The sequence below is a fragment of the Netta rufina genome (genome assembly GCF_964035555.1).
Source record: "Netta rufina genome assembly, chromosome: 13".
Classification (NCBI taxonomy): Eukaryota; Metazoa; Chordata; class Aves; order Anseriformes; family Anatidae; genus Netta; species Netta rufina.
This window is the reverse complement of record NC_140136.1, coordinates 18,595,801-18,616,749: the sequence shown is the minus strand read 5'-3', so window position 1 is coordinate 18,616,749 and position 20,949 is coordinate 18,595,801. Positions and strand designations below refer to the sequence as shown.

The following is a 20,949-nucleotide window of genomic DNA, read 5'->3' as shown; positions in this document are numbered from 1 at the left end:
GCTTTGCACTGACATTTAAGCAGACCTGATAATAAACATGAGCGTGTCCCTCAGAATATACTAGAAGGTAACTAAGTTTATCAAAGGTAAAAGTCAGCAGTGGTAGTTCCTTTCCTCTATCCACAGTCCACACTCTAAGTTGCTACAGATAAAACTATCCCACTAGTGCAATTCATGCTTTTAATCATAGTGGCTTTGAAACAATTCTGAATAATGCAACAGTATAGGTTAGCAATACAAAACAGTTCATCTGCTTCAATTTAAAGCAATATTGCAAACAAAAACCAATCAGACATGTCAAAACAGAATCCAAATATTTGGATTTGTCAAACATTTTCCTTTTAAGGCTTTTTGTTGTTTTCAAGGCAATGAAAAACAATGGAGGTAGTAATAGGGGATAAATATAAGATCTACTGCATTTCATCTATTAGAGACAAACTTGAATACTTTCCCAATACAGCAAAGAAAAATAGTACTTTCTAAAATAAATAGCTAATGCTAAGACATTGGCAGGCTTTAATACACCATTTATTTTAAATAAGGTAGTAAGCTGTACAGATTTTTAGTACGTTTTCTTTTTTCATATATAACAGAGCAAGGTTTACTTACCAGATCCTCAAACTACTTAGAGGAGACCCACTGAATTATGCTTCCAATACTTTTGAGGATCTGGGCCTATGTATAATTTGTTTAGTCATTCCATCCGATGATGGGCATCAAATGTTTCATACAGGTTTGTGTTGTTTTGTCTATTACACCAAACAGAGTACCAACTTACATCATAGTAGTAAGTCCACCGTATGTTAGTTGTGCTATAGCGTGTCATCTGTAAAACACGATGAAAAAACAGTCTGACCTTATCCATTAGCTTCTAAAGCTCATTACAAATGCCCTTTTTCGTCCCCTTCAGAATCATACTCTCAAGTTCCAGCCTAAACAAAAATCACTGTGTATCAGTGCAGAAAAGTTTCAAGATTCACAGTTCTTCTGGGGACACAACATGAGTACAGGCAGCAGCAATCTCAAGTAACTCACACACTTACACAGCTCTGTGACATTCCAGTTGCAACTATCAGGCTACTCAGGGCAACCCTTACAGGTTCTTAGCTAGATTTCCTTACAGAACTTGAGCCGAGAAGCAGATAACCTTGGCAGGTAAACTCCAGTCCAAGCCAGCCAATGAGGAGTGAATGAGGGTGAGCTGGTGAGTACACATATGCCTATACAATCTATTTGCGTATTTAGCTGAGTTTCTGTCAGTACACCAGAAGACAAAACTTGGGTAAATATAGACAAGCTTAATTAGGTGGGAGTAATTACTGAGTTCAGAAGACTGCAAACAATTAGTTGTCTATTTGGTAAATAAAAAAAATGCTAGATTGAAGGATTCGTTTTGAAACATCTATCCACTGTCACAGTACATCTTTTAACTGAAATCTGTGCAAAATTTTAACAGCCTAAGAAACAAATTATAAGAAGTAATTTTTTTTCTTTCATTACACAAAACTAATTGTGGCTGTAGTAGTGTATGTATCCAACCTGAGGGGTTTTATGCTCCTTACCTGTACAACTACTTACCTTGTGCACCAAAATAATATGAACAACACTTGACTTAACAAAGCAATTTCTGATAAGAAAGTTAAAGACAGTGCACAGTAAATAAACTGTATTTTAATGTGTTACAAAAGTAATTCATAGCCAGACTACCTCTCTGAACAGATGCCCATTACTACTAGGTTTGACAAAGATTTCCTTTAAATAGCTTAAGATGAAACAGCTTTTCACCTTATTCTTTTTTTCTGTCTCTCTGTTTTGTAACACAAATACCATTATACATTCATGGTTATTTTTTTCACATATAGGCAGTCTGCATAAAGCCCAGTATCCTACAAAAGCTTTTATGGCTGGTGAATCATACCTGTGAGAGATTACTTGTATCTGACTGTGTATCATCACTAAAACAATATACAAAAATCAGTTCAAGAAATTACTTTAGTAACAACCAAGAGACATGAGGACAAGAAATTGAGCAAGAGTAGTAGTCATGTGTCAAACTTTGAGCTAAAGCAAAAAGCAAAAAATTGAATTTTAATTTGCCAGGTATTCTTTTAATGAGAAATATAAAAAGACTGCAAACATCTCGTTCTGACTGCCCTTTTTTGTTGTTGTTTTTTTTTTTTTTTTTTTTTTTTTTTTTCCGCTTTTTTTTTTAAACAAATGGTCTGTTTTATAGTTACAAATACTGTGCAAGACAATACCTTCTTTGTACTGGAAAACCAACAAATACAAGGATGCAATTGAGTTTCTAAGCATCTCTAAATTTGAAACGTGATTTTTTTTTTTTTTAGTTTGGAAAAATCTTGGTAATTCATTTATGTTAGATCATAACTCAAAGTACAACAACATCTAGACCTGTTTTTAAAGGAGCTTTCTTTCCTGATATATCTTTGAACATAATTACTCCTTTCAAGTTCAATACATTCACAAAATAGCTCAGTTAAGAACAGCATCACCAATGAATTGACTACTGGAAAGAGACAAAATTTACCAAACATACAGAAATATTAATTTTACCATAGCAATTATGCATATCAAAAGATGACACCTGTAGTTAATTTTAAAAAGATACAAAAAAAGAGAAAAACCTGAATTACAGAAAAGAAAGTCATATTTATTTAATGAAAAACTAGAAGTTAATAAAAATTAGCAAATACACAAAAAATATACACAAACAGCAGCAATACTATGTAGTGACTTACAAAGGAGGGAGGGAGGGAGGAGGGGAGCGGGATGCAGCGGCCAGAGACCAAACCGCTCAACATGGCTTGTCAGTCAAAGGGGGAGGAAAAGAACACGAACAAAAACACGAAACAGTATCCTTTTCAACAGTACAATCAATCTACAAACAAGTTTTTAGAATTATTTTACAACATTTCCTGTAGAATCAATTCTGAATACAAAAGATGCCCATTTTGGGTGTATATATATTTTCAGTGGTTTACTGTTGACTTATTTTAAATATATTAGTGTTACTACATGCAACTGCTTCCTGTAATTTAACAGCCTTTCCTTTTATTTACCTTCATATGTCTATCCTCCATCTACCAAATAATTTGTCTGACAGTCAACGATGGTTACCCTAGTTTCTGCTAAGTTAAATGCAACGGTTTTCAACACTGGCCTGAAGAGGTTTGATTGCCATTTCAACACATTGATATAGTTACATTGATGCCTAAATTGCCATTTTCTGCAAAGAGCTGTGCAATGCTGGTGTCAAAGACTAGACAGTCACTATTCATAATGGCTGTTGCAATTCCCTCATGGATAGATCGAGGAGTTGCTTCCCAAGTCAATCGCCGCCTATGACCGTTTAACTCAAGTCGATAAGCAAAGTTTTCTGCTTGCTTGCGTGTTCCTATCAGCTGTACAATCGCAAAGAACTGCTGGTGACCATCATATTTTTCCTGTTTCTCCAATACTAACATGAAATGAAAGCCAAAACAAGACTGCATCATAACCCAGTCAACAGCACCAGGAAGATTAATGTCTGTAGCAAGGAACACTATATCTTCTCCCTGAAGTGTGGTAATTGACTTATGTTGATGCATCAGATGTGGCATTACAGCATCCAGAGAACCTTGCCATTTACATGAAGCACCAGGACATGGACAGGAATAAGGCCTAAACTCACACAGCTCCTCATGGTCTGCTTTTTCTGTGTGTGGCAAAGTTATCTCACATCCAGAAGAGGCATATTTACACGGGAATAGTACAGAATTGGCAACTTTCTCCATAGCCAGGTTACGAATGGAGCCCAGCGGGCCTCGGCAAGTTGGACAGCACGTAAGTTTGGGGCGACAGTTGCTACAAACAAGATGGCCACTCTGACACTGAAGAATTGGTGGCAGCACATAGTCAAAACAAACAGGACATTCAAAGAGACTAGCCAAGTCATTATTGGAAGCTGTAGTGCCAGTCAGTGCAGGCACCCTCTGTGATGGCGTACACTTTGAAGTACCTGTAGGTAGTGCTGTAGCAGTCTGACGGCTCATTTCTGAAAGAGAAGAGAGAAAAAAAGAATGAGGATAGAGTAGAGATTACAGCTAAATGCATTTTGTTTTCTTCTGCACACACTATTTCTTGATTTGCAAAGAAGTTTCAAAAGAAACTAGATAGAAATGGAAGCAAACCCTAAATATGTGATGGCAATTGTGGATACTTTACATGTAGATTATCAGCTGTGCTCCACAGGACAGACAGATCTATGCCATGCAAATTTAACAAGGGACGAAATTCTGCTAATTACTCTGAAGTGGAATTTACCTATTGGAAGCTGCAGGGTAAATGAGTAAAGATATGCTTAATGTACATTAAATCCTTAAAGTTTTTTTGTTTGTTTTTTTGTTTTTTGGCGGGGGGGGGGGGGGGGGGGAGTGTTTTGTTTTTTACTATTGCACTTTCAAAATATTCCATCCAGATTAGTTGAGTGTAACAAATGGGCACACTACACAACAATTCTCAAGCTGAATTTTAAGTTTCTGTGTATTTAGTAAGATGAGAAACTAGCCATTTTTAATGAACACACAAACTTCAAGATAGGACCTCTGTAATCCTGTTTACTGTATAAGCATTAAAAAAAAAAAAAAAGTAACAAGGAAAAACACAAATAAGATCACTACACTGCTTTTTCCCAGGATAGGATATTGACTCATTTTCTTATTTTTAAGTCCTACAGCTTAAGCAGAGCTATTGCTTCCACTTGCTGAACTAAGCCATTTGCGAAAATACCAGAAAAGAAACACAAAACGTTTAATTGAATATCCCAAACAAAGAAATTCACAAGATGAAATTTGAGAATTAGTTTTAATATTTAAGTACTCAAGTATGCCCAGTACCTTGGGTACTGGCACTGTTTACAAAGTTTTACATTCAGTGGAACAGAACTAAAGTTCAATTTTTTCAGATGTCCCCAAACCGAAGTTAACAGCTGTCTGACCAAACAGTTCTCTCAAGGGTTCAACAGTGGTAAAAGTCCCGTATTTCTTACTGCATATGGATGCTACGCTTTGTACTGCACCCCCTCAACTCTCCTCCTAGTTGTGCAAAAGGAATCACTAGTAGTCCCAGGAAAAATAATCCCTCAATTTTGAAAAATTAACCTTAGGTTAAGTAAAATGCTATCCAAAATTGGATTTCATTACACAGTGACATTATTCTCAACCAACTGAAGTGTTTCTCTGCAAGTACACCAGCTCTGTACCCGTCATGTATGTATAAAGCTCTCAAAATAAACCTCATCTTTAATCTCCTTTGTATTTGACATGGGAATATTAGGCAATAGGCAAGCTTCCCATATTTAGAATCATTTCAACCACAAACAAACTTACTCATACTTGGACCAGATACCTCCACGCAGCATACTGTGCGTGCTTTTGCAAGACACACGTTATTCAGGGCATCAAGTGAACAAACAAAGAGATCCCAACAGGCAAAATAACTTATCCCTTGACGTTCACAAAGTAACCAACCATAGGCAGGCGATTTTACCCTTCTACAAAACCAGCTCTCTAATCCAGGCTAGTAAAACATGGGTGGCTAAGATTCGGTGTTCAGTTGCTGACTGTGTCTCACACACCCACTAGCAGCAGCATCTCACCCCTCCCAAGTCTCTTTCAACTCCAGCTTGTTGGACACACAATACCCAGTTCTCATCTTTGGAACTAAAGCCATACAATGGTTTGTGCTGCTGGACCTTAACTGACAGTGTGGAGATAGGAAAGGAATGCTTGTTTCTTTCGCCTTATTTTCCTACTGTAAGGCATTCTACTGAGATGGAAAGTCCAAGTTATCTGTGACAAATCAAATCTATGTTCTGAGGAAGCGATACTGCACCAGCTTGCTGCAGCAGAGGAATCCAAATGATAAGCCCCTATGACAACTGATCACTGCTGTTATTTTTCCCCAACACCCGTAGGTGGGAGACTCACAATGGCACCCTGCAGTTCTGTGGTCTAGGAGAACAAATTATACACAGAGAATGATTGTACACAGCAGAACAAACTCTTACCATGACATCTGCTTGGAAAGAGCTTAGAAATTGCATGCATATTCATACATAAAATTCTAAAAACATTTCCTTTCAGAAATTGCAAACGCATTTCAGAAAAGCTTGTGCACGCTTCATCTAACCTGAACCCACATATCCTGATTCAGGGATCCCCAATAACCCTCAGATAACACTGGTGAAAACCAGGGTGTCAGACCAGTTCCCTAGGCAGTCAGACTAGCTGGGTGAGCTTTGGTTTGCCTAATTACACCTCCCAGAGCCCATACAACAGTTAAATTAAGCAACCTACAAGCTTTGCAAGACCTTATGCGCAGAGGCACTTCCCACTTCAGCTTTCTAAGCTCCAGAAGCACTGAGGAAGATGAGAATTGCAGAGCCGTGCTTTACCACTTCTGTATGAGACCAGCCTTTACGCACAACTTCCACAACCAAGGGCCATCCAAATGAGTGGGGAATGGAAATGAGCAGGAAATCTGTGAACCAGACCATTGAGATTAACAAGCAAGGAAGAAACTGGATAAATCTATAAACTGTAATTTACCAAGCCTAGACCTGCCCAGAGCCTACATTTCCATCTCCCCTGTTAAGAGAAAAGATGAATAACGCATCATGACGGCAAAGAAGTTGATTGTTTATAGCTGTCTTAAAAGCTACAAGTTTATCACAAGTAGAAGTGTTAACAGTGTAACACAGTTAACCTCTATTCACCCCTGCTGAATTCCCCACCAAATATAATTACAAACCAAGTAAAACTGGAAATAAAGTTTAAAGGTATTTTTAGTTATAAAAGCCTTTCTATAGGTAAAACCAAAACAAACCGAGCTACATGCACTACTACTCTGTTCCTCCACAGTGGAGATAAGTCTCTAGGAAGCACTGACAACCTACAGAGTGCCGGGTGTGCGTCTGCAAAAATACTAGATCCCACAACACAAATTATTCGAATATTGTACAAATTCGTAAAAGTTCAGCCAATGGGAAGAGTGAAAGGGGAAAAATGGTATTTTAAGAATTCCTTGTTCTAGATCACGGAAGAGCAATGACCTTGGCAGAAGCAGCAGGCACCAACCTCTTGTGGAAACTCCCCTGCATCCCAAAATGCACCCCCCTGCTGTGCCATGGGCCAGGCCCCACCCCAAGCCCCAGTTCCCATGGAGCCCAGCAAGGCACAGCCCCGTGGCTGCAGCACCAGGTGCCCAAACAGCCACTGGGGCAACCTCAGGGCAGAGCAATGGGACAGCACCAGAGCACAGAGCACGGCTGCACAGGGCTCTGGGCCGAGGCAGCACTGTGGGGGTACCAGCTTCAGCCGAGGCGCGTTGCAATCAGTGGCTCTGGCAGCACACAAACTGAGGCGACAGCCATCTGGGTCAAGGAAGTCATCTTAATAACGCTTTCCTCCTGCTCAAAATTCCCATCTTGCTGAAGAAAGGCTGTGGAACCTTGTATCAGCCCTGTGACGTGCAAGTAGAGGCCACCTACCAAAAACGTCAGTAACTAACTAAATACCAGCAATGTTTAACAGTCACCGCCGTATGTGCAACACGTGACATCCCCACCTGTTACGAGTCAACAAAGTTTCTAGCCAAAGCAGGCATGGTTGAGAAAAGCCACAGAAATGGCCTTTGAGAAATTCACCAGGATCGCGCCCTGGAGTGCTGGACGCAGGCCCTGGGCTCTCCCTCCCGCGGCTGTCCCATGAGCAAAGCCCCCAGCACCCCGCAATGCACCATCACCTGGGGCACGGGGCCTGCAGGGAGAGTCCATGCAGCCCCAGCAGGGCGAGAAGAACCACGGTGCGAACGGGAAGAGGTGAGGATCTGACTGGGCAAAAAGCTGGGCTGCAGTGCAGACAAGAGGGAAGCAGTTTCAAGAAAAGTTCATAAAGAGCGTGGATCTCACATGCCATGGCAGTAACGGCAGCGTACGCGAATAGATTGACACCAGCTCAGCTTCTCACCTTTCAAAGGCATTAGCTCCAGACCCATCCTTGAAACTAAATCTCTCCCATCTCACCGAAATAGAGGGCACCTTCGACAACTTCAGGTTAACGCCAGCCACTTCTGAAATATCTTCACTCATTTTGAACAGATTAGACTTGGGGTTAGTATTTTAAATTCCTTTCGAGAGGGTGACTGAATATGAGTTTTGGGAAAAAAAGAAAACACCACAAAACCCACAAAACTTCATATAGTCATCTTAATGGCTGGGACAGAAAAAAAAAATCTAACTGTATAATGCTGAAAGAATGGTTCAAGGACAGAAAAAATGCCTTATCACAAGTTTCTAGATGTGATGCAATAAAATCTTTCTTCAATCACATTCAGAACTAATTGAATCCAGAGACTCGCATTCAAAATTTATAAACTCTTAATGCCTTACGGACATCAACAAGATAATACAAAATCTTTTAACTTCTTCAACTGTACAATCATATTTGAAAAATTAGACTTTTTTTTTTAATACCCATTACAGAGCACTGGAAATTAGATCACTTCATAACAACGTTCGAACTTGTGGCAAACACTGACAGTTTACTCTCTGAGATGCTACATCAGCCAAAGAATGTCAAAACCCAAAGGCTAAATGAACTGCTGAAAATAATGATTAGACTAGTCTAAATAATAACACGAAAGTAGATACAGAAAAGTTACAGAACATCATGAGAAATTTGTACGATATAATATCTGTAACATCTGTAAATATTACAAGCAACAAATTAAAAAGATTCAAAACCCACCAATATTGCCCTGGTGGCAGAAGGAAGGTTTACTGAACGCAAGAGCAGCATGTGTGCCTATTTAGCAAAAAGGATGGTGCATGTGTGTGTATACACATACACACCAAGTACGTAATCTCATGCTCAAGTAACTCCAAGTGTTACTGATAGAGAAAACCCAAGTGAATATTATCTTAAGAATGAAGGTAATTAAAAAGCACACTTTGTTCCTATTAAAAAGGGGCACCCTTTTAAGTAGGGAACTTCCTTGCCATTTTTAAAGTGGCACTAGGTTAATTTCATATTAAAAGTCCTTAGGACACTGCACTTTTGTTCCATGGCTGCCCAATTATGAAAAAGTCTTAATCCGCTGGGGATAAAGACTCTAGGACTACAGCACTATGTACAAGCCAGTTCCCCAACTGCATGTGCTTAGTATTTCTGAAAATAATTTTCCAAGCAATTTATCTTTCCTCTGTCCCCTCTCTTGCACTCATATTAGCCCAATGTACATCAAAACAGAAGGGAAAGAGGTTTTGGCAGGCTCTATTGAAAATACCATACATTGCCCTCACCACCACCACACCTCAGCAGATACATACGGCACAAAATGTATTATGCACAAGTATCTCAGAGAGTAACTTCAAAGTATTTGTTGTTTGTTGTATTTGTAAAGTATTTGTTGTTTGGGGCCCATTTTTTTCCATTTTGAATTCTGCAAAACTTTAGATCACAAAAAGCCTGGCATAGTTAATGTCAAATGTATGGCTCCCTATGGAAACCTGACACTGTTAGACACAGAAGTACATCGCTGCTCACACAGCCTCCGTGCGTACTGACCTGCTTCAAAATTTTAGAAGCATTTACAGTTCATGACATAAATTATTAATCAACTACATAACCCAATTTAATCTCCATCTACTGTTTTTAATTTATGAATTAAGAATTTTTACAACCCTTACAGACACCGTTTGCTTCGGTGCCCTTAACGATACTCTATTTGTTATTTCAGACACCTCAGGGCTGCTCTCCATAACAACCAAAAGCCAGAACAACCCAATCTAACAGTGTATTTTAAGCCAATACAAAAATTAAAAATAATAAAAAGGGCAGATCTCATGATTATTTCATTTTGGAAATGAAAATTAAGATTCCAAATTCTTTTCCAAGTGAATTTTGGAAAGTATCACCTCTCCAGCTCACCTCCTTGTCACACAAGGTTACTGTAATTTCCACTGCCTTGCAGTGACCCCACCTCCCTGAATTGCAGATACTTATTTCTTGCCTCCAGAAAGCAGCTCTCTACAGACACCTCCTTCCAATCATCAGGAAAGGAAACCCCCATGGATTTACAGTCATGGGACCGGTCATGCTCTTTGTGGCTACATCTGCAGCGAACCACCAGACCCTAACCCTCAGCACATGCCTGATGCTATCGAGTCTGTCCTCTTGCACAGAATGCTATCACCAGTGAGTCACTACTAGTGGGCAATCCAGATCGTCTCCAAATTCAGCACACGTTACGTAGCAGATGAAAACAGCACTATGTAAACAAAATCAGCATATTATTACGCCCATTAAATTATAGCGACCTGTTTCTAATCCAATACAAAAACTTGAGCCTCGGCCAGTGTTGTTAATATCCATCATTACTATTCTGGCATAGATAGCAGAGTTGAACATCCAGCCAGAAGGTGGCCTATTTCTATCTGCCAAAGATTTTCTTCCCAACAACCTTATAACGTACAATTAGGAAGGAAGAACATCCTATAGAAGATGTACAACAACCACATAAAACTTAGCATTCATTTTTAAATGCAAAGAACTTCATCAACTTCAAGAAGCGAATAACCCATATTCTGCTAGCCTGGGATATCAGGCTAAACTGTTGGGATAATTCCAGTCTTGCAATGAAAGATGAGCTCAGAAACAAAGCACACAGAGAATAAATCACTCCAAATTTCATTCTAGAATGAAAACTAGAAATGTCTGATCAATAGCAAAAAAACTAAGTCTGGCCCACTCACTGTACTACATAATCAGAGAACATCCCAGCTCTCACAGGTCTTATAGTAATGCTTAGAACTAAATAAGAAAACGTGTTTCTTTGTAAATTCAGACCATCAACACAGTATTATAAAGCAATACATGACATTTATCTCTCCCTCCTTTTGAGCTTGGAAGGAGAAAGCTAAGGGAACTATAAAGGACGTTTCTGAAAATTCAAGCTAGACCAAAAGCAATTTATCAAATGCTGCCACTAGAAAAACAAAACAGTGATACGTTAAACAAACTGGTATAAGCAACAATAGCAAAAATGATTGATCTTTGGCAGCCTACTGGAATAAAATAAAGTTAGGCTAGCGAAACAACTTCTTCCATTACATATAGCTACAAATATGGAAGAAAAAGAACCATTCTTTAAATACAAATCAAAAGCAAATGCTTGCATTAAAAGGCTGTTGACCATTTCCACATGAGAGTTTATCATAGTTTTCCTTTTCCAAAAGGAGCAAATAACTTAGCTTGCTGATACTGCAGAACACCCCCACCTACCACAGAGGCGTCAGGATGGTGATACAGAAACGCTGTACAAAGATGCTCATTCTTGCATTGTACCTGAAGTGGGGCTCTGGGACCAAAACCCTCCTCTTTTCTCAGCTCACCAGCTCTGTGTCCTCCACATCAATACCACCAGGCAGAAGCCAGAGCATTCCTTGACAGAGGACACCTGAACGTCCAGCATGCCTGCACCTGGAACCTGTCCCATGCTAGCCTCCTCTAGATACCACACCAGAAGTGCTTTTCTGCAGTCTGCCAGAGCTTGAGCACAGTACTGCTGAGATAAAGCAGAAGTACTGATTTCAAAATAAAGATCATGGCAGAAAACACAGAATCTAACAAAATAAAGACAAACTTCACATGAAAATACATACAACTCTACAGAAACAACAAATATCAGGGAAAACAGTTTTATTTTTTTAGTAACATTCTGTTTCCTTTTACTGTGCACATAGCACTCCATCGGGATCCTCTTCCAGCAGTAACTCTGAACACTCATTTCTACAAGCACAGGTAAACAGTTACCTTTTTAAAAGTTCCAGGCTTAGCACACTGCAATAAAAAGGCGGGCAGGCATACAAGGTGGCCAGCTACAAAGCAAGTTATTAACAGCACCAGGAAAAAAAAGCAAGATATTTTTCATGCTGTAACATATGCCGCCACCCAGAAGCATCTAAAGCAGGAAGCATTTAATTCTGCTTTATGAGATATCATAGCTGGACTCTGTATACAAGTTAAGACAAAAACAATAACACGCGAAACAACAACTCTGTAAGCATTAACAACAAATCCTACCAAGTATGGCAATTTGGGGGCTGTGTTTCTGTCCTCAGTCTGACTTTGCAAAAACTATATTCTTCGCTGTATACTGTAATTGCCATGCAATATTGCATCACCATTCCTGTGTCTGTGGCAGACACGGGGAAGAGGGTGTGGTATGGAAGTGCCTACCTTAATTCAATAAAGCGCAAGGAAAAGAAATACCTGTACTCTGAGGTGCTTTCACATGCAAAGTCTTCCAGAGATAACTATTCCAGTTTAGATTCCAGATCTGTTTTATGCTCAGTTACTTTCCTACATAACTAAATAGGGAGCAGACCATCAGAATAACCAGACCTGATGAAAGAAAAAGTCATGGCCCACAAGAGACCAATCCCAACGCAGACAGCTGCTTTGCAGGAGGAGTCAGAACACAATTATGTATATAGACTATTTTTTGTGAAGATCTCTCTATTTTGTGCATTGCGTAGGTTCATACATATTTCCATCTCAGATAATAATCTATCCCTGTGATCTTTAATCTGTTCTGAATTGCTGTATGCAGGGCTGCGCCCTGGAACACAGTGGAGCCCTCTGAAGAATTGAAACGTGGCCTGTGGAGGGTGAACATGCATGGGAGGGCTTCGGGAACTGAGAGCAGAGATCTTTGTGCCACAAGGTACGTCAAACACGAACTCACGCATAAGGAGAACATCCAAGTTCCGCAGATCCCATAGCAGTGGCACTGGAGGCTGATTCACAGATTTGATTCTTTCGCATAAAAACAGATGTCCATCCATACAGGAGGACTGAATCAAACACCAGATTTCAGTTTTCCCTTTTTCAGTGACTTGTTTTTTCCCTGCTCATTAGTTTTGAATCAACTGTTTCTGTGGTACTGTAGCACAGGGATTCGACCGTCACCATTAACAGCCTTTTTTTTTTTTTTTTTTTTTAATTAATTATAGCAATGTTACCTGCATTCTCAAACTTGACTACTGGTGAGTTACCACTGTCGTATTTGGATCCAGAGCACCAGCGCTGCTGTCCCTAGCCCTGCAGAACATGCTTCCTATGAAAACACGAGTTAGAACATGGCTTTATCTCACTATATGAGCACTCTTCAGCCAGCACTATCAACCTGAGGCACAGCAACCATATGCTATGAACTGCTGACTTCACAGACCACCACGTTACACAAGAAGATTCAGCATTCCTTGAAACCTGAAAAGCAGAATTAGTGGTACTAGAGCAGTCTGCGGCATGGGAAACCTGCGTTTAGTTCCTGCTCTGTCACAAGTTTCTGAGTCACCACAGGCAAGCACTTCCCTGCCTGTTCAAGATTTTAAAACACTGTAAGTAGCTGCAAGTCTCAGACACCAATGCAAAAGGGAATGAACTAACACGGTAAGGATACTAAATTTACTCTGTAGACCCTTTTCAAATTCACTTCAGGTTAGTAGTAACTAAACATTATTACATGCTAAGTGGCACTACGTTAAATTATTTTTAAATTATTTTAACATCTCAAACTTTAAAGTCAACAATAGCCAAACTGTGATCACTCCTTACTTTCCAGAGAAATGGTTCAAGTCCTGCTCACATATGGAGGCTTCTGTTCCTTCCAGTATTTTCTACATCAAGAGACAAATTAGAGATGAGACTTTTGCAACACCCTTCTCATTAATTTTATTTTACCTAATCTGAAGGCCTTCTTCCATCAACTCCACACTGACATCCTATGGAGAACAAGTAATAGAAACCTCTCTTTAGAGGAATCCTTCTGTTACCAGAAAATTCTCACAACTTTCCCTGTGAAGATCCAACCACCCAGCTTTTGAAGCAAATGTTTCATATTCAGCAGAAAAGGAGCTCTCAGGCGAGAGAATTACATTTATTTTCTTATATTCCCATTAAATTCTCTTCAGATTTATCTAAATCACAAAAAACAAAACGGGCTATTTTATGTATTCTTATTGCCTGGGAAATGCTTCATGGCATACAAAATTAAAATCCAGCCATAATCACTCTGAAGTCAGGCTTGAGTCTGTATCAGAAAATAAAACACAAGATATTACACATGCTTCAGAAATGACAGGCACAAATACATCTTTCTTCCACTTCATGCTCCCTTTCTCAGCACTTTCTAGATGCAAACATTACTACGTCCTTCTCTGCAAAATACCATCCCCTCTTCTGTTATGTAGTTAAAGCAAAACTTAAGTCTATGTTGCAGTGCTTGATCTGGAACACCAAATCCTAACAATGACTCATTAAAGCATAACTGTAAACTTCAGTATTTTTTAAAGTTTTTCTTCTACAAGAATGTTATAAAAAATGTGTCAGGCCAGAAGATCAAGCATTCAGGAATCAGTTAAGAACAAAGTTACATAGGTGACTCTCCTCTGCATATGAAGGAACAACCTTCATGAAACAATCTTTTCCCCCTGCTCAACTCATTTGGCAGAAGAGCATGTGTATACACATGGAAGAAGTACAATTGCACAAAGAACAGCAGTTTTTCTTTAAATTGAACACCTGATTTAAAATAAAACCAGGGCAGCAGCTGTTTTTGACATGCATCAAAATGCTCTTAAAATTACTGCTTCACAGGTGCTGTTTTAGAAGAACGTCCATCTAAAGTCCTGTTATGAAATGCATACTTTTATTTGTAAAACATCGTTTTTAATGGTATTAATGATATACTTGACCTAGCACAAAGCCAAACTAAAATTTTACAGTACACCATCAACATCTGCCAGCCAAATTATCCCCTAGTCACACCTGTGCAACCAGTCTTCAAATTACATCCTTGGCGTACTTGCATAATCGCACAGATATCAGCCGTGGAGAGCTGAGCCACACACAAATCTAACTCTCAACTGCATTGACACTTTCACGCTCCAGAATGGGAGGAAAATTCCTGTGAATTAAACTCACTTCGTAACTCTAATGATTTTATATATATACACACGTGTATATGTGTGAATATTTTTCAAAATCAATACATAGAGATCATAGTTATATTAATTCAGTAATCAAAGGATTAGCTAGGAAGAGCATTTTCACTGCTTTTAACTGTAAAAACTCACATCAATTAAAAAAAAAAAAAAAAGATTTAATTAAACAAGAGAAGTTTACCACATGTACCTTAAAATGGGATAATATGTGTCAACACTCAAATGTATATGATAGTATGCTGCAAATATGATCTCCAAAACAACACTAGATAAATTAAGAAGATACCTGATCCTAAGACTAGCAAATTCTGAGGCCTATGTCTGGTCAAAACAACCTACCAGCACCACCAAGAAGGTCCATTTTCATAGACCAGATACCTGGAGTAAGGTCCGGGTGCTAAGCTGATACAATGAGTTATAGACGCTATTTTTTCAAAGAGAAAGTAGCAGTGTTACACACTTTAAAGGCTATTAAATATCTTAATAGCACTTTTACGAACTGCTCAGTTACATATTTGTTAAGAGCCTTCAGATAGCATTACAAACAATTAAAGAAAATGGTTTATCTACAGTACAAAGAACACTCCACCAGATACAGGCTCCATGGCTCCAGACACGTGCACACAGCGTGTCAGAGTGCAATTCCACCATTTCTGCAAGAAACAAAAGCAAGCTGCCACCCAAAGGGACGGCTGTGCCGCCTGTCTTTCACACACTGGTCTCCGCTCTCTTTAAGGTAACGCATTCAGTAAAATCAGTCTTGCACAGCTATGTGAGTGCTTCCACTGGCACAAAGAAGACACCAAAAACAAGCCAGCAATGGAGGGCAAGACTCTCGGCTGTAAGCCTGCACTTAGACCGACCCCACGTGCTCCTAGGAGAGAGGATGACTTCTCTTGCAGCAGCACTGGCTCTTATGTTGCCATGCCGCAAGCTGTTCTGGGAAGCAAACCAGGTAATAGTTACCCATTTCTCACAGGTGACTGATTAGTTTTCAACTAAACCTGGAACTGAAACAGGCCTGTTTCACATTCACGTTGGTGCCAGCTTCACTGCCAGCGATAACACCACTGTTATCACAGTAGCATTATCGCTGGCATCCTGCACGGAGAGACTGTCTTCAGGTGCTGCAGAACCGTGCCCTCAGCGCACGCCAGCTAGCTCAGCACTACATCTTCTGCTACTTCTTTTCTAGCTTTGATGTGTCAACAGCAACTGATCATGTCGTTTAGAAATAAAGCTATCTGACTTCATATCACTACCGACATCACATCATGGCATAAAGCAACATGTACTGAGATTTACAAACCAACTTATAAACCTAATTATTTCAGTTATCAACCCCTTACAAAAAGTAGAAAACACAGAACCTTTTCTCATAACAGATCTGTGATACAGAGTCAAAGAACAAGATAAGCCTTTAAATACACCTACATTTCTAGGCTAAACATCCAGCGATTTTTACATAAATGAATTTATTTTCAGGCTTTCCCTCCACTAATTTAACACCAAGTTGCTTTAAAATACTCCTCCTCTAGTCAAAACCTTTTCAATCTTTTGACAATCTGCACGTTAGAAAAACTTAACATACAATTTTCCTTCATATATATTTTTCCTTTGACATATTTCATCTGAACATGTGTTTGAGAATAACTCTTAAAAAGCACGACATTGTAAATGCTCCTCCTTGACAGCACTCAAAATACAAACACTGGAAAGCCACTTCAGTCTTTCAAAGACTAAATGAATTTTTGCTCTGTTTAGCTCTATGCGTGAGAAATGTAGGAAGGAATATCAAAATATGAATTGATAGATTTTTATACCACAGACACCAAAGTTCAAAGAATTACTGTTTCACGTTAAAGGAGCTGATAACTACTTCTCTAAGCAACAGAAGCTACTGTAACACACTGCTTTTCATGTCTCAGAAAGGTCACCAATTGTTATAAGAAAAGAAACAAACAACTGTTTCTAGGTAAAGCAAACAAAAACTGAAATGGTTGACAACAACTGTCAGTAGGTGAATTTGCTGCTCTAGATCAATTTCCCTACAGAAATATGTATACAGTATTTCTTTAATGCATTTCCTGATGCAAAAAGGCAAATATAATTGTCACCACTCAAATATTTTACTTCCCTACTGAAAGCACAGCCCATCTCAGCTTCTATGCTCAGCTCTCAGCACTATGCTTCTACAAAGAGAAACAAGTCAAAATCAGAAACGCACCATTTGGTTAACTGTAATTATCTAGCACTTTATCAGATTAAAGTACTGTATTAGTAACCAAATCTCTCATTACTCCTGTAATAGCATAAAGAATCACCATTTTATAGATTAACTCAAACCGGAATATACTTAAAATAGTTGTCCAGGGCTTTACAGAAATACAGCAGGCTCTCTGGCCTAGAACGTGCGTGTTACGTGTGTGTGTGTGTATCTATAAGAAGTGTGGCATAAAACTAGAGAGTATTAATGGAAGCATTAATGACAGGTTTTGTCTTCTTTACCGAGCATAGCTCACATCTGAACACTGTGTAGCACGGTAGCAAATAACCCCAAGTCAATGACTTGGAAAGATCTGTTACAAACAGTTGGGAACTAAGAGGAAAAACTTGGGTAAACCTGCAATACCAAGTCACAGTGACCAGTATTTGTCTCCCTCTCTCTCTCTCTCCCTCTCTCTCTCCATTTCTAGTCCACCACGTGATATCACACACAGAGAACACAGACCCAAATTGCATTTCTGTCCTGACACTGTTTAAGATGTTAACAGTATGTGCACTTTGAAACAGTATAAATTGCCTATGTTTTCTTATTAATGCAAAACATTTTATTAAAGGTAAAAATGTCTTTACTTGCAGCGTATTTCCGCTAGTCCTAAAAGGGATATCTCCTACTATTTCTTTATCCCCACAAATATTTTTCACTTTTCTTAATGTCATTTTTCCTTAAAAACTAAAAATAGCCAGTAACATGATGTCCTGCATATACAATGTTCATGCTTAATAGAGCAAACTTCAGAGAAGAAATCCTGAACTGTGGGCCTTAACTGATGGCTGAGATGACTAGCGCTTGCTGGTGCCCTCACAGGGTACTTCACTGCCACTGGAGCACTTAACCAGGGATTCAGGGAACTCTGCAGTCAACAGCTGGAAACACCATTTTTACCTCAGCTGTTCGCAGGCTGGGAACGTGCACCACAACTGCATAACCGAGTTCCTTATGTGTGTCCAGAGTTTCAGATACTGTTGATGTACCTTGATCCTTCTGGTTCAGCTTAGCTCTCAAAAATGAGACAACCACTAAAGCAAAACACCCAAGGATAACATATTTGGCACAACTTAGTCCAACTTCTAAAGCTAACAGTTAGAAGTGCAGAAACAATGTTTCAAGCAGAAAAATAAAACAAAGTTCTTTTAATTTACAATTAAGAACGCCACGTTTCTCGTAAGAGTTGTAAGGATAGTCTTCCAAGATGTTTCATGTGAATACCAGAGCTCGTGAAACTGTCCCACTCGATTTCTTTGAATGTTCAGACCAGGACAAGTTGCTTCTGATACAAACTCACCCATTCTCCCCTCTCTTGTGCATTACAAGCAGGTGTCTTTGATATCCGACTAGTAATACTTTCTCAGTTTGCACTAAGCAGACAACAGCAATAATGCTCGTGCTTCAGTACAGAAAGCACTTCAGCTATCTAAAATATTTACTTTCCTTAGTTCACACCTAGTTAGCTGGAGCCACTGGATTTCTGAGCTAACTCCTCTAGTACAGTCCAATACTACAGTATTAGAACCCTACCAACACAACCGATAAATTAATGGACACTGTACTCTGTGCATGCTTTCAGGATGCAAATACGCATCATCCCATCAGTATTAGCATTCTTAGGTCACAACAGGCTCCTAGAAGTACACTAGCGAAAGCTCTTACCCTTGTGCTTTCCTGCACTTCTCGCTACTGTGAAAAGTGCTGAAGGCAATTACAAATGTGAGTTTCCACTGCAGTTTGTGTAATTATTGTTTCTAGCACTCAGTTTCAACATCAGTGTTGCAGCATAGAACAAGTGATAAAACCTGATCCGATCCAATTTCTTCTTTAGAAGTTGTTTTCTGCAGCAGAGACCTAGCCCTGAGGTCTGAATTTCACCCTAATATCAGCCTCAGTGTTGGAGCACCTGTACTCCAGTACCCCAAATCCTGAAGACCAGCTGGAAGATCTCAGGGCTGAGAAGAGCCCCTTCCCTTTTTCCTCCCCCTCTGGAATGCACCGTGCTCGCCTCAGAGCTTAGGAGGGAGATAAAGAGACAACTGAAACCAGGCTCCTGCATGTGGAACGTCCCGTGTCCTTCATGACCTAGTCCAATTAGCTACGAGCCTCCTAATATCCACTCATCTGCCACCTTAAACAAATTAACTCTCTTTATCTATTTATTTAGCGCGTAAGTAAACGGCTCGTTACAGAGGGACGGCAGCGTTCACCGAGACTGCTTGAAACAGAGCCGGGGCACACCGCAGAGACACGGCGCAGCTTCAGAGCAAAACGTGCGTCGGCAATAGGCGAAAGGGCCGCGAGCGCAACGCTGGAGAAGTCACTGAGCTCCCCTCCCCGCCGCGCCGCGCTGCCCAACACACGCTATTGTTTCCCAGCCGGGGGTAACCCGGGGGGGCGCAGGGGCCGGAGCCGCGGCCCCCCCCCCCGCCGTTGAGCTGGGCGGGCGGCACGGCCCCGCCGGGCTGCAGCCGAGGCGGCGCGGCCGGGCCCGGTTCCTCCCGCGGCCGCTTCCCGCAGCGCCTGGGCCGGGCGCGCAGGCCCCGGGCCGGCCCCCGGCCCCCGCTGACCTTGGCCGCGCCGCTCCGCTCGCACAAAGCGCGGCCGGGCCGGGCCGGGCCCACAAAGGGGCAGCCCCGGGCGCGCAGGCCCGGGCCCGGCCTCCGCCCGCCGCACAATGGCCTCGCTCCCTCCCTCCCTCCCCGTCCCCTCAGGCCCGGCCGGGCGGCAGCAGCAGCAGGGCCCCGCCGCCCGCCCGGGCTGCGCTTAGGCCGCGCCGGGGCCTCGGCCCTGAGGCTCCCCCGCGCCGGGGCCTCGCGCGGGCAGCGGCCTGCGGGGCCTCCCCGCGCCTCCCCTCCCCTCCCGCCGCCGCCGCGGGCCGCTCACCTGCGGGCGCCGGGCTGGGCGGGACCCCGCTGCGGCGGCCTGGCTCCGCGGATGGCGACGGGGCTGCGCGGCTCTCGCCCAGACGCTGGTGCCCGGCCCGAGCCCGCGGCGCGCTCCCAGCCGCCCGACGAGACACCGCCACGGGGGCGCGCCAGCTGCGGCGGAGCTCGGCTGCCTCCCTGCCTGCTGCTGCCAGGCGCGCTCCCGAGGCGGGCGGGCGGAGGCGCGCGCCCGGCGGCGTCCCCGTTCTTCCCCCCCCTTCCCCTTCCCCCGCCCCCGCCGCCCCGCGCACGCGCACCCGGCGGCGCCGCGCGGCCCGTGCTCGCCCCGCTGCCGGCACGGGGCCGGCGGCGCCGGGGGAAACAAAGGCCGCGGCCCCCCCTGAGGCACCCGGGCCCGCGGAGCTCTCCGGGGGAGCCGAAGTCCGCGTAGGCACCAGGCCCTGGGCTCGGCTACGGCAGCTGTTTTGCCAGAGGAGAGCTCGCGGTTATCGTATTTTCAAAACAATATATATATATATATTTTTTTTTCTGAGTGACCAAGCACTTTCTCGGTTGGCTGAATTGGGCACCCAGCTGGTTCTCCGTACCCTGCTCACAGCTCTTAGTGACCAGGCAGCACGGCTTTTTGTGTAACGTCCCTACGTCACCCTGCCCCTTCTGCTCTTACTCAGAGGTTTTTAGGACCAGCTTTAAAGCAGCCTCTCAGCAGTGCATCGCTGTAG

The 20,949-nt window shown here is 41.9% G+C and overlaps 1 protein-coding gene across 4 annotated transcripts; it reads right to left on the bottom strand.

Moving 5' to 3' along the window:
• Nucleotides 1-12: 12 nt before the first annotated feature.
• SIAH1 (siah E3 ubiquitin protein ligase 1) lies at nucleotides 13-20,439 on the bottom strand. 4 transcript variants are annotated; one of them, XM_084294523.1, is made up of 3 exons: nucleotides 20,226-20,439; nucleotides 13,680-13,741; nucleotides 13-4,054 (listed from the first exon to the last, which is right to left on the bottom strand). In XM_084294523.1, exon 3 carries the CDS (start codon nucleotides 4,050-4,052, stop codon nucleotides 3,204-3,206), a length of 849 nt encoding a protein of 282 aa, XP_084150649.1. In that variant the 5' UTR covers nucleotides 4,053-4,054; nucleotides 13,680-13,741; nucleotides 20,226-20,439; the 3' UTR covers nucleotides 13-3,203. The 4 variants fall into 4 exon arrangements, with proteins under 4 accessions (XP_084150649.1, XP_084150650.1, XP_084150651.1 ...); XM_084294524.1 differs by lacking the exon at nucleotides 13,680-13,741 and adding an exon at nucleotides 6,357-6,540; XM_084294525.1 differs by lacking the exon at nucleotides 13,680-13,741 and adding an exon at nucleotides 6,371-6,540.
• Between the last annotated feature and the right edge of the window lie 510 nt (nucleotides 20,440-20,949).

Bases quoted from the DNA above. Each gene is read 5' to 3' on its own strand.
- SIAH1 (XM_084294523.1), bottom strand. From the start codon at position 4,052: ATGAGCCGTCAGACTGCTACAGCACTACCTACAGGTACTTCAAAGTGT.